General features: G+C 48.0%; 1 protein-coding gene across 1 annotated transcript in view; it reads left to right on the top strand.

Annotated features, from left to right (window-relative positions):
- The window catches only part of LOC308531456 (uncharacterized protein), a gene marked incomplete at its 5' end in the record, with an annotated part of 45511 nt that extends 44265 nt beyond the window's left edge, over positions 1 to 1246 (top strand). Inside the window, one exon of the mRNA XM_081108384.1 lies at positions 442 to 1246. Coding sequence (XP_080964510.1) covers positions 442 to 470 — 29 coding nt within the window. The 3' untranslated portion in view covers positions 471 to 1246. The remainder of the gene's footprint in view (positions 1 to 441) is intronic.
- Between the last annotated feature and the right edge of the window lie 12131 nt (positions 1247 to 13377).

Genomic DNA, 13377 nt, shown 5'->3' with positions numbered 1-13377 from the left:
ACATGGCCCTTCCAACTGAAAGAGGGTCTGGGAAGCTGCTGGCCTCTGTATGGAGGTCAGAAACTAGGGGGGATGTTGACGGAATCAACCTCCCCAGTATCTGCTATGTGGCTTCATCCATTGCAGAGGGGTGCAGGGTCATACATGGATTTACAAGTTGGCTGTTGAGTGTGGTTCAACTTGGCTAAAACTGCACCACATACAGACATGTCTGGTTTATTCGAGGATAGAACTTAGCACTGGGGGTTGGGGGGTTCAGTTAGATGACACTGAATCATATTGGAATGGAGTCTAAAGAGGTCAAGAGGCTATAGTGTAGCTTGACCCAGTGGCAGAGGTAGGATTGCAATTTAGTTTTCCCTTGCTGCGGCTTAGGATGTCTTATATTCATGGACTCTTTGGAGAGACTGAGTTGATAATATTCTCCCCCTTTTGTCTTAGGTGTTGCTGTGATTCACAAGCCCTTGTGACCCCCAACTCCCACTTCCAGGATGTGGGGTGAGGGAGGGGTGCTGCCTGGGACTCAAAAGAGAGGGGTCATGATGGCTGGATCCCACTTGGCTGGATCCCACTCGCTGGGAGAGTCTGCAGTGGAGTGAGAACCGCCCTCCTCTGACTTGGCAGAGTGGAGTCTGGAGTGAAGACTGGGCCCCACCTCATGCACCTCTGAGGGTGTTTGGCCTCTAGCCCGAGCAGTGGGTTCTGGTAGCTTTGGGGAGAACGTGTGTCTGAGAATGTGGATGTATGTGTGTGTGCGTCAGAGAGAGTGTTGTGTATATGTGTGTTTAGAACATGATATCTCACTAAGTTTGGGGTGGGGTGTGACAGTCTACTGGATTTCTGAACTACTGATCCTTTCGCTGTGCTAAAAATCAAATCACAGACACTCTCTTCCTGTGGGCACCTGAGACTACTGCCGCCTCTGTCTCCTGGAGGGCAGGGATGCGAAGAAATGACTGGCAGGAGAGGCAGTGCTCTGGCCATGCCCACATGCTGGCCTTGACTCTGGCACTGTCGGCAGAAGAGATGAGCATTCTCGAAGCTGCACTGTGACCTCTCTGTGCTAGAACTAGGAGCACGCAGGTGCCCTGCCCCTCAGCTGGCTCTTCCTTGGTCTCTCCTACAGGAAGCACACAAGAGCTGTTCAGTCTGTGGACCACTGGTTTTTGATGTCATGAATTCCAGGTTTGGGAAGTTTGTGTCTCTTCAGCTAGCTCTTCAGAGAAGCCCCAAGTAATACACTAGGAAAAAATATACGAAAAACAAAAACCAAAGTGGGAAGGCTTCAGTCCCTGCCCACAAAGGTCTCAGAGAGAATCCTACTTCTGGATTTTTCCAGGATATGCAAGTCCCCATTATATTTATTATCCAGAAGTAATTATTCCCAACATCCTTTTTACTATCGAAAGTGTTCTGATATGGAGGATAAGTAAAAGGTCACCCTACCTCCAACCCACAGCCTGGTTTGTCCTGCATCGGATGGGGTCGCATGTGCTTCAGACGGTCATGGATGGAAGGAGTGTACCAGCTGGGCTGCTCGTTGGCACTTCGTGATGGTGGTCAAGTCTGTCTCAGGTCCTTGTCTTCCTTTCCTTGTGCTCTGTACCCTCTCTCCAGCCCTCAGGACACTCCCCTCCTCCTTGCTTCTCCTGTGGGGAAGGAGATGGTAGGCTCTGGATGTGTGATGTCTCTCAGGGAGACCTGCATTTTAAGAGAGGAGCTAAAGAGAATTTTGCTAGTCCACAGATAAAAGTTATTAAAGACAGAACTTCAAGAATCTGCAGGGAGGTATTTGAGGGGGCACATAGTCATTTGCATTAAAAATAACCTTAAAGCTGTGCTGCTCCTAAATTAGCAAGTTGCTTATGTTGGGATTTCTGGCATAAGGAAGGGAGGTCTTGTGTCTGGGGTTTAACCTTCCATGATATTATGGTCCGCCCAGAGGGAGCCAAGGGGCTTATGAGCCTGATACTGGACTTTTGATACATCTGGGCTCCTTCCAAGCAGATGTTGTAGGAGACCAGCATTCCCTCCACCTCATGCTCACAATTAGAAATGCAGGATCTTCCCCGCTAGTTGGCCACTTTGTGTATTTACAGGATATTGTGCACTAAACAATGAACTCTCTTGAAGAGGAAACTTCTGATGTTGAGCAGATGTCATTTCAATGAGACATTTGGAGAGGACCAAGGCACCCAGAATTTCTTGGGAAGAGGCCAGAAATACCAGATTTGGTGGGGCCAGGAGAAATGCCTCCAGGGGAGTTGGGGCGCACTTTGAGTCGGTGCTCAGCTCTCACTGCCACGGAGGCATGGAGACACGGAGACATGGAGACACGGAGACACGGAGACATGGAGACATGGAGACATGGAGACGGCTAGTTCTAGAGCTCTGCTTGGCTCTGGGTTGGAAGCTGATGGAATGAGCTTTTTGTTCCAAATGTCCTTCCTCCCTCTCTGAGGAAGGTTTGGGACTTAGTTGTGTGTGTGTGTGTGGTGGGGATGAGGGTGAGGTTGGGTCTGATGTGTGCTGTTCCCATAGCTGGTTTGAGATCCCATCCCCTCCCCTACACGTAGCAGCTGGACTTCCACTCTGTGTGGGAGAGGCTGGGTGTCATCTTCCCAGAGGGGCCCTTCCCTGAAAGCTAGCCATGTTTCCTGCTTTTGGGCTTTTGCTATTGGTTCCCCCTCCCTCCTCCCTTCCAAGGAAGCACTGCCCCTACTGGTGGTGCAGCTGAGGCCATGTTCATTTTCTCCTCGTACCCTTTCTCCTGGGGACTGGGACACTGGTGTGTCATCACTAAAAAGCCAAACTGCTCTAACTGCCCACAGATGCCATAAAAACTAGTGCCTCTTTGTCACCAGGTACTATTCTCTCTCCACTGTGGACACAGCAGATTTATTTCAAGTCTATGCTGGTCATGTGGTAGATGAACCTCCAACCCCCGTTCAGGTGGCCACAACTACTTGTGAATGCAGCCTTGCCAGTGGTTTGTCTGAAATCCGATCACAGTCATGAAATGGAATTGTGGCCCAAGGTTACAAGCAGCTTAGACGCCACTCGGATACTGATTTGGACTACATAGAAGTCAGACTGAATTCCAAAGTAATTTCTCATACGTACCCAATGGCATCTCTCCATCTAAAAGTTGCAGTATTATGCAAATGAAAGTGACCTCATCTTCTCTATGCAATAAGAATACTTCATTTTGTTTCATGGCACACCAGTTGCAACATCCCTTAAGATGCTTTTTGAGCTGTCTTACTTTTGATATCTGTTGTGTGATGTTCGTATATTCCTGAGCCAGATCCTTAAAGAGACTGCCTTTTTATAAAATCGATGCTACAGCATTCAGGCAAAAATTTAATGTAGGTATTTTTATAAGATAATCTTTCAGGATATTTGACTTGCTTTTTGTTGTCCATGATAATGAAATGTTATGTTCTGTCTGTCATTCCCTATGTTTAAGAAACATAGTCCATGCCTGTAGCTATCTTCCCTTCGTTTCTCGTGTTCCCAAAACGGATTTTCAGTGGCTCCAGGTAGAAAACACAATCACCACCGGTGTTTCTTGAAACCCTTGGGACTCACGTTAAGCCTCCTCAGCACTCAGCCATCTGCGTCTGCTCTTTTGGAGTTTGCTTCCTGCAGTGGTGAGGCTGGTGGGCTCTCCCTGCCTGGCACAGCCTGGTCACTGTGGCATGGGGAAGCCCCAGCAAAAGGCCTGCCCCCCAGCACCTGCTCCCAGGGGTGCCCTAGGTCCAGTAGACCCATCCTCCTTCTCTTCCATCTCCTTGTTCTTCTGAAGCTTGCAGCAGCGTAAGGCCCTTGCTGCCGGGTCATGCCCCTTTGGAAGTCTGTTGCCTGTGAACTTTATAGGAGGGTCACTCTCATGACCCCAGGAAGAATGTGTCAAGCATGTGCTCCCTGGCTGCTCACACTACACTTACAAAAGTACTTGTTTTGGGCTGTGTCTACACTCTAGGTCTCTTTTGTGTGTTTATCTGCCATTAGCCTCATTAAACATACTTTATTTTTATTACTAGTGGGACAGGTGCCATTTGAATTGCCTCCATGCTCCCCAATTGCACCTTGTTGGGTCTAGCTGGGAGGCTGAACAAACTCATTCCAGCCAGCTGGAGTTTTCAAGTGCTTGCCTGGAGAAGCAAGGCGGCTGGAATGTATTTTCTTTAAGTGTTTGCACTATTCAGAGTTCTAAGCCCTCACGCCTAGCTGTGCTGGGTACCTACTGACCAAGCAGGGGAGCTGGCAGCACTGCCCGCATTGGGGACGGAGAGGCTTCTCCTGCGACGGATGATCACACCTCGCAGCCTGTGCAGCCTCGTCATGGGACTCAGTGACTCATGGATCAGCCACGGCAAGAGCACCTGGGACTGTGGCATTTGGAGAAACAAATCGTTCTAGTGCTATGTTCTTGCCTTTGGTTATGACTTTAAAATTCTTTCCCTCCCTTTTCACCGGCAATAAAGGACCCTCGTTGGACTTAATTTGTTTTTTTGTGTGTGTTTTTTTTATTATTATTTTTTTATTAATTTTTTATTTATTATTTTTTTAATTGCTTAAAGTATTACAAAGGGTATTACATATATGTCTTTTTTTTCCCCCGCCCTTGACTATCCCCTGGCCTCCCCCACCCCCAGCGTCCCATGTCCATTGGTTTTGCATATATGCATGCATACATGTCCTTCGGTTGATCTTTTATACCCCTCCCTCCTGCCCCCCAACTTTCCCCAGCCTTCCTGCTGCAGTTTGACAATCTGTTTGAGGCAGCTCTGCCTCTGTATCTATTACTGTTCAAAAGTTTATAATGGTCTCTATTATCCATGAATGAGTGAGATCATGTGGTATTTTTCCTTCATTGACTGGCTTATTTCACTTAGCATAATGCTCTCCAGTTCCATCCATGCCGTTAGCAATGGTAGGAATTCCTTCTTTTTTACAGCAGCATAGTATTCCATCGTGTAGATGTACCACAGTTTTCTAATCCATTCATCTACTGATGGGCACTTAAGCTGTTTCCAGATCTTAGCTATGGTGAATTGTGCTGCTATGAACATATGGGTGCATATATCCTTTCTGATTGGTGTTTCTGTTTTCCTGGGATATATTCCTAGAAGTGGGATCACAGGGTCAAATGGTAGTTCCATTTGTAGTTTTTTGAGGAAACTCCATACTGTCTTCCATAGTGTCTGCACCAGTCTGCATTCCCACCAGCAGTGCACAAGTGTCTCTTTTTCTCCACATCCTCTCCAGCACTTGTCGTTTGTTGATTTGTTCATGATAGCCAGTCTGACAGGTGTGAGATGATACCTCATTGTTGTTTTGTTTTTTGTTGTTGTTTGTTTGTTTGTTTGTTTTATTGCTTAAAGTATTGCAAAGGGTATTACATATGTATATGACATGTAAAATACTTCCTTTGAAAGGAGACTCAAGACACTGAATGTGTATGTCTGTGTGGGTGCACTCTGTCTCTGATTGTCCATAGGCAGGCAGACTTGACCACTGACACCCATCCAATACATTGCATAGGAAAGGCCCTTGTCTGGTGTTTTCTGCTCGGACATTAGGGGCTGTCTGTGTTGTAAAAGAACACTCATCACATGCTCTCTGAAGAAACAGTTCCTTGGATGTATTAACACGAATCATGTTCTAGTTTCCCACACTTTGTTACTTTCATTTTAATAAAAGCTGAACTCTGAGAACCTTTCTCCGTGTTGGTACTTCATTTCTGTAGTCATTTCTCTGTGTCTCAGACGTGGAAAAGATAGATTAAGTCCTACATGTCTTCAGATTAAAAGTGTTTTCTCTGTAAGATCTCCTGGATAGGGTCAGGGTTCCTTTGGTCTCTGTTCACTGACCAAGAACAGGGCCAGACCCACAAAGACCTTCTTTAATCAGGCCCAGTGAGGCCTGTCCCTCCAGTAGGTGTTTGGTGGTGTGGGCAACTGCCCGCTGATCATTGTGATGTGGGTGTGTTGGTCTCAGGCACAGGGAGGAGGAAACAGAGATTCAGCTATAAGCATTGATTTTTAAAAGTTTGTTATTAGACCTAGAGGATTTTATAAGTATTATGTTTTATTAAATATACAAATGTTATTAAAAATACAAAAATATTTTATTAAAATATACAACTATTAACTATGTTGGTTCATAAGATATCAACATGTGAAATAATAATAATAGCTAACATTTATTGAGTACTTATTATGTGCCAGGCATTTTTCCAAGTGCTTTACTTATTATCAATGCATTTAGTTCCCATCACAGTCTACTGAGTTACTATTATCTTTTTACAGATGAAGATATGAAATGCGGAGAGGTTAATCAACTTGCCTAAGGTAGCAATGTCTGCAAAAGGATGGAGCCACTCCAGAGTCTGTGTCCCTAATCCTGTCACTCAGCCTTGAGGTGAGGGGAGAAGGATGTGCCGAGGAGCACCCAGGAGAGGAAGGCACCAAGGGCCCGGGGAAGTGCAAACATGGTTGAAAAAAACCACCGAAGCCCAAGTTTTCAGACCCAAAATGTCCCCATCTTCTGTGGCTGGTAAATAACCATTTGTTACTGTGATGATAGTAGCAGTAGCCACTACCATCAGTACATTGATGATGTACTTATTTGTGCCAGACGTCCTGCTAATGCAGTACCTTGGCCTTTAATCCACAACCTCCTGGGGAGGTAACCCGGCCCCTTTGGAGGCTGGATGTTCCCTTTTGGCTGCCCTGCCTTGCCCCTTTCCAGACTCTGCCCCCCATATTCTGCCCCCCCCCCATTACCTGTGGTTCCTGGGAGTCAGGTCGGGCCTCACCACAGGAGGTGAGCCTCTTGTGAAGGAGGCTTGGCTCCCAGGCAGCTTCTCAAATCTGCCTGCTTAGATCTTGGGCTCCTGCGCTGATGAACAGACTGGACAGTTCCAGGCCCTGTCCAGGTGTCAGTGGCTCTGCCCTGTTCCAGGTGACAGGTGGACGGCACAGAGGGGTTAGGCACAGCTTTAAGCTGGAGAGACCCAAGGAAAGAAAGGAGTTGCTTGGCGAGATCCCTCCCGACACTTGGAAAAGTACATTGTGAGCTCCTGAAGGACATGGGCCGCCTGAATTTCTCTGCATCCATGGTGCCCAGCACTTGGTCCCTCTTGAAGTATTTACAGAGAAGGCAGAAAGGCTTGTGAGGAGGGGTCAGGTGCTGATGCCTTCACCTCCCAGCTCCTCCACCTCCTCCCCGCTCCCCTGGGCCAGCCTCCTGCAATGTCTCTGGTCTTTCATCCCAGGCACTGAATGGGGAGTGAGAGGCCTGGTGCCGCTTACCCTTTGCATCTGCAGAACACAGCCTTTTTAGGACTCTGAGCCCATAACAGCCCCACAGATGACAGGCAGGTAGGAATTTGCGTGCTCTGGGGAGAGGGGAACCCAGAGAAATGAATCCACTTATCTCAGCGTGTGCTATAAGTGAGAGTGGAGCAGACCCAGATGAGACTCAGCCTGAGAAGAGGGCTCAGGCTGCAACTATTTTAATGAGCATTTATTGTGCACTTACTGTGTGCCAGGCCCTGTGAGGGACACTTTAATTCCAGCTAATCCTCACAGGGCCTTGGCGAGGCAGAGGATGCCCACTTCACAGGATCACAGGGGTTAATTGGCCCAAGGTCCTGTAGAGCCTTGAGGAAGATGCTCCCCCATTATCTGTTGAGGCTACTGGCTGAGTGTGCCACCCTCACATCCCAGAGGGTGCATTCTGGAGGGAGGAGGTTGCTCATGTCTGTCTCTCAGGGGCAAGCAGTGAGGCAGAGCCCAGAGCCAGGCTAGAGACATGCTCTGCTGTGGGCCCACCGTTCTGGGCTCTGCCACTGCCTCCCAGAGGGCCCTGGGGAGTGTCGTCAGCACACACACCTTTCCTTCTCCCTGATCTTGGTGTCCCTTTACCCAGGAAAAGTTCCAGAGTGAAATCATATTTGGCAGTTCTTCTACCAACTTATTTTTCTAGTTTACAAATAGAGTCTTTTGACCCTAACTCACTGTTTTATTGTTGTAAGTATTACATAGGTCCTCCTTTCCCCCCCCATTAACCTCTTCCAGCTCAATCCCATGCCCTCCTCCCGCAGGTCCTCACCACCTTGTTGGCTGTGTCCACAGGTTATGCATATATGCATACAAGTTCATTGGTTGATCTGTTCCCACCCACCTTCCCCTGCCTTCCCTCTGAGGTTCACCAGTCTATTCATGCTTCTATGTCTCTGGGTCTATTTTTGATCATCAGTTTATTTGGTTCATTAGATTCCATATATGAGTGAGATCATGTGATACTTATCTTTCTCTGACTGGCTAATTTCGCTCAGCATAATTAATACTCTCCTGATCTATCCATGCTGATGCAAATCAGGAATGAAAGAGGTGAAGTAACAACTGACCCCACAGAAATACAAAGAATCTTACAAAAATACAATGAATTACTTCATTCTGACAAACAGGACAACCTGGATGAAATTGACATACTCCTAGAAAAATACAACCTTCTAAAACTCAATCAGGAAGAACCAGAAAACCTGATTAGTCCAATAACCATTGATGAAATTGAAGCAGTAATAATAAAAACTCCCAGCAAACAAATGCCCTGGTCCAGCCGGGTTTACAGGCGAGTTTTACCAAATATTTAAAGAAGAACTAACACCTATTCTTCTCAAACTATTCAAAAAAATATAAGAGGAAGGAATACTTCCAAACCTTTCTATGAGGCCAGCATTACCCTAATTCCAAAACCAGATAAAGACAGGTCAAAGAAAGGGAACTACAAGTCAGTATCTCCAGGACCTATTCTTGCTTCCACTTGACTGGTGAGAAGATGAGGCTCAGAGAGGCCAAGCGACAATGGGAGCAGGGTCTGAACTCACATCTTCCGTGGAAGTAGTTTTTGATGACTATGCCACACATATTTAAGCTCTTAGGCCACTGGGCCCTGTCAGTAAACATGCATGATATAGATCAGGGGTCCTCAAACTAAGTCCCGCAGGCCACATGCAAATACAAATATTGTATTTGTTCCCGTTTTGTTTTTTTACTTCAAAATAAGATATGTGCAGTGTGCATAGAAATTTGTTCATAGTTTTGTTTTTTTTTAAATTATAATCCAGCCCTCCAACGGTCTGAGGGACAGTGAACTGCCCCCCTGTTTAAAACGTTTGAGGACCCCTGATATAGATGATCTGATGAATCCTCTAATCGTATGCTCTATGAGGACTGGAAAATTGCCTCTTCCGTCCCTTGCTTTCCTTCCCTTTCCATTCCATGTTCCCAGCTGCCTCTAAGAGGGACCTCACTGTCTCCCAGTGTTGGAGAGTGTTCATTTCCCTTCACAGTATGTTCAACAAGAAGTTATTCCTCCAACAAGAATGCATTCTGCTTCTACACTGTACATTGTGCTAGGTACTCAAGATGTAACTGCCAGCAAAGCAGATGGTCCCTGAAGACCTGGAAGTTAGAGTGTTGTAAGGGACACAGTTGGCAAATAGCAGGTGCACTAGGTGTGCTAGTGTGCCTGGGGTGGGAGAGGAGAGGGCAACACCCACCCAGAGAGAGAGGAGGACAACCTATCAGAGACCTGGGAAAAGGGAGTGAGCTTCAAACAAAGCAAGAGAGAGAGAGACCAAGAGAAAGCAACTGAGACACAGAGAGAAACAGAGGGAGACATAAACATAATGAGAAAGACATACATATACACACATGTGCACACACACAGCCAGGGAGGAGATACCACTCATGCAGGAATACAGAGGTGAGACCAGAGAGCCAGAGCCGGAATCATTTCTTAGGATGGCAGGAAACAGGTCAGCCTAGGGCTTCCGGCCAGAGGTTCAGATCCGGAGGCAGGTTCATGGCTGAGCTCCAGAAAGGTGATTGTGTGGCTTTGAGCCAGTCTCTTCACCTCTCAGGGTCAGTGTCCCCAACGGTTAACTCTGGATGATAGCACCAGTCTGATGAGCTTGTGGAGATGACATGAGAAGGCCCTCAGACAAAGAAGGCAGCCACCCTAGACCCCAGGGATGCTGGGCAGGGCAGAGCAGCCTCTAGAGCAGTGGTTCTCAACCTTCCTAATGCCACGACTCTTTAATACAGTTCCTCATGTGTGGTGACCCCCAACCATAAAATTATTTTCGTTGCTACTTCATAACTGTAATTTTGGTACTGTTATGAATTTTAATGTAAATGTCTGATATGCTATATGTGTTTTCTAATAGTCATGACTGCTGCTCTAGAGTGAGAGACCTGGTCTCCTGCAGGGACAGTCAGCCCTGAGAACATCCTGACTGCATGCAGGTCTCCTGGAGCCAGGAGTGTGAGTGAGGGAAGAAGGACACAGACAGGAGACGAACCCTCTGTCCCAGCATCTTGTCTGGGCTGGGGATACACCGAGGGTTTAATTTCTGAAGTAGGCCCCTAAGAAGACCAATGCGGAAGGGCTTGGTTTCCCCAGCAGCCACTGCCTTCTTTCTATTTGGCACAACTGTGTTCAAATCGCTTTTGTTTTCTCCTTCCCTCTGTGGGGGATGAGGACATCTTCCTGGCTTCAACCCCATTGACTCCAGAGAGTATAGGATTCAGTAGGCATCTGGGTAACTCTTACTCAAACAGCCTTATTTGGTTCTCAAAAAAGCCCAGTGAGGTGGCCAAGGCATGTATTATTTTGTGCAGTGGGTCTCTATAGACCTATTATGTGTGATGGTCACTTTCTCAATGCAGTGGGTAGTGCATGCAAAGCACTTGGCATGGTGCCTGCACATAGTGGGTGATTTACTAATGGTAGTGAGTATTAGTCTCATTATCCCTTCATACAGATGGGGAGACTGAGGCTAGAAACAGGTTAAGCAACTCACTTAGATTTCCAGAATCAGTAAGAGCTTGGACTTTATCTCCCAGGGCTGTGTTTGGCTTCTTTTGACAGCAACATGACAGTAGTGGCTTTAACCAAAGAGTGGGCTATTTTGCCCATCTAACCACGAGTCCAGAGGTGGACATTCCACGTTGGCAAAGCAGTTCCCTGATGTCACCAGGATCCCAGGTCCTCCTGTCTTGCTCCTCTTCCATCCTTAGCATGTTGCAGGATAGATGCTCCACAGCTCTTCACATCTTCAAAAAGGTATGAAAGAGAAGGAGGGGAAGGTAGACGAGGCAGGGCCTGAAGCAGGAAGGTAAAACCCTCCCAGAAATCCCTAGGAGAATACCACTGACATGTCTTACAGCATCCCCAGTTGCAAGGGAGTTGGGAGGGGTGACTACTTTTTACTGGGCACATTGCTGCTCCAGAAGGAGTTCCGCCTGAGGGAGGGGAGAATGGACTTTGGGTGGGAACTAGTGATGCTGGCCAATCAGGTCTCCTATTGGCCTCCTACCTCCAATGCCATGTGGCTCCCTCTCTCCCAGTCAGCTTAGACTTTGCCTTCTTGGATCCAAAGTCCACATCCTTTTGGTCCATCATCCAGCATATGACCGTGCAGTTATGTTGGCTGGACAGTGACTGTATGTAGGGTTCCTTGTCCTTGACGGCTAATGATGCACCTTGTGTGCTTGGCATCTGCTGAGGGGACACAGACTGGGGGGCCCGGGACAGGGCTTCACTCAGCCATATTTCTTCCTGTATTGGCATCCAGGGTGGCTGTCCCTCTTGCAGGATGAGTGAGAAATCCTAAGCAATGGAGAGCTTTCGGAGCCTGTCTTTGAGGCTTAAGGGACAGTTCATTTATCAGCTGTGGAAGTTTTCCTGAAGCGCTGATTGAGGAGGCCTGTCAGCTGCAAGATCTATAACCTTATCTCAAGAATGACCCATGTGTGCAGCACCATAAATCTTCCCGAGCTGCAAACTGGGAGGTGGAGGCAGATGAGATTTGGCGTTGGCCTTTTGAAGGCAATTTCCCCAACCCCCTTGTCCTCTTGTCCTCCAGGACGTCCTCACATTTCATGGAGGCCCACCGAGGAGCATCTGTGCTGTGCTGAGCTGGAGGAGGTCACGAAAGGGATATAGGCAGTCTGGTTGCCACAGGGCTGTCCTAGGTGAAGCTCTGACTCCAGCCCTAGCTATGGAGCAGGAGGGAGAATGTCTGAGCTGCGGAGGTCTGGGTGTTCCTGCCCTGGGTGAAGAGGAGTGCAGCAGCGTAGAGAGGGTCAGGGGAGAACTACCCAGAAGATCTAGTCTCAAAGAATGGTGTGACAATATTGCATAACGATCAAGACTCAGGCTCTGAGTTGGACAGTGTGGGTTTAAAGCCCTGCCCATCAGTTGCTACCAGTGTGACCCTGGCAATAAAGCCAGGCCCTCCCCCAGTCAGCATGGCACTGCACAGGGAGGGCATCTGTGCCAAGCCGGCACTGCCATGGGTGAACCTGAGGGGGGTGGTGGTGAAAGATTTAGAAAAGACAGACAAGAGAATAAAGCTGGGGCTAGGTGGGACACTGCTTCTCTGATGGAGAGACAGTGCCACGGCCTGCAAGCAGAGTATTTTATAGCCAGATTCCACGAGGCAAAGTAAGGGCGTGGTCAAGATGTTTACAATGTTCTCGTGGGTTTTGAATCCACTCAATTACATGCACCTGAACTCTATCAAGCCCACATCACTCAGCCACATGGACCACAGGTTTGGACCATAAGTTCAAGCTTACAACTGTAGTCTTTGGCTATCATTGTGCTGGGAGGGCTTTGCCCTCCAAGCTGGGACTTGCACATGGCTTTGCCACGAGAGGACCATGCCCTCTCATTAGTCCAAGGCTTGAACCTGTCCAAACACTGTAGCTGCTCTCCACAGGCATCTGCTCACCCAGGGAGCTAACAGTCCTCTTGAGGGCCTGACCTCCCATCTTCCTGCTACAGTCCAGCTCTGAGGTGAGGGGACCCATGGGGGAAAGGCGAGGCTACAGAGGGTGCTCCAAATGTATTTTTCAGTGACAGAGCCATCATTTTAGTGTAGACTGACCTCCTATTTGAATGATTAGCTAAGGAATGGTTTGACTTTATGCTTGTGACTTCTGCAGAGCCCTCATAAGGAAGCCCATAAACCATCTCCAGGAAGCCAGAGGAGGCTTATGCATGTCCCAGAAAGGGTGGTTTGATTTCCAGCAGCTTCTAGAAGAAATTTTCTGCTGGGACCTGGGAAACTGCTGGGCACCAGGATCATGTGAGTGCATGAGGATTAGCCCTGGTGGGCTCAGGGAGCCCAGATGGAGATAGTGGGGTGAATGAGAGGACTGGGCTTTGCGGTGGTGCCAACAACACAACACGGGGTGCTGAAGTGGGCTCCAGACTCTGGGGTGGCATCAGTGGAGCCATCCCTGCTGGCCTGGGGGCTCCTGTACACAGGAAGCCCTGTGCAGGAGCTCA

The sequence above is a fragment of the Myotis nattereri genome (assembly GCF_964212035.1).
Source record: "Myotis nattereri genome assembly, chromosome: 15".
In the NCBI taxonomy this organism is placed as follows: Eukaryota; Metazoa; Chordata; class Mammalia; order Chiroptera; family Vespertilionidae; genus Myotis; species Myotis nattereri.
Note: the sequence above shows the minus strand (reverse complement) of the source record. Positions and strands in the feature narration are given on the sequence as shown.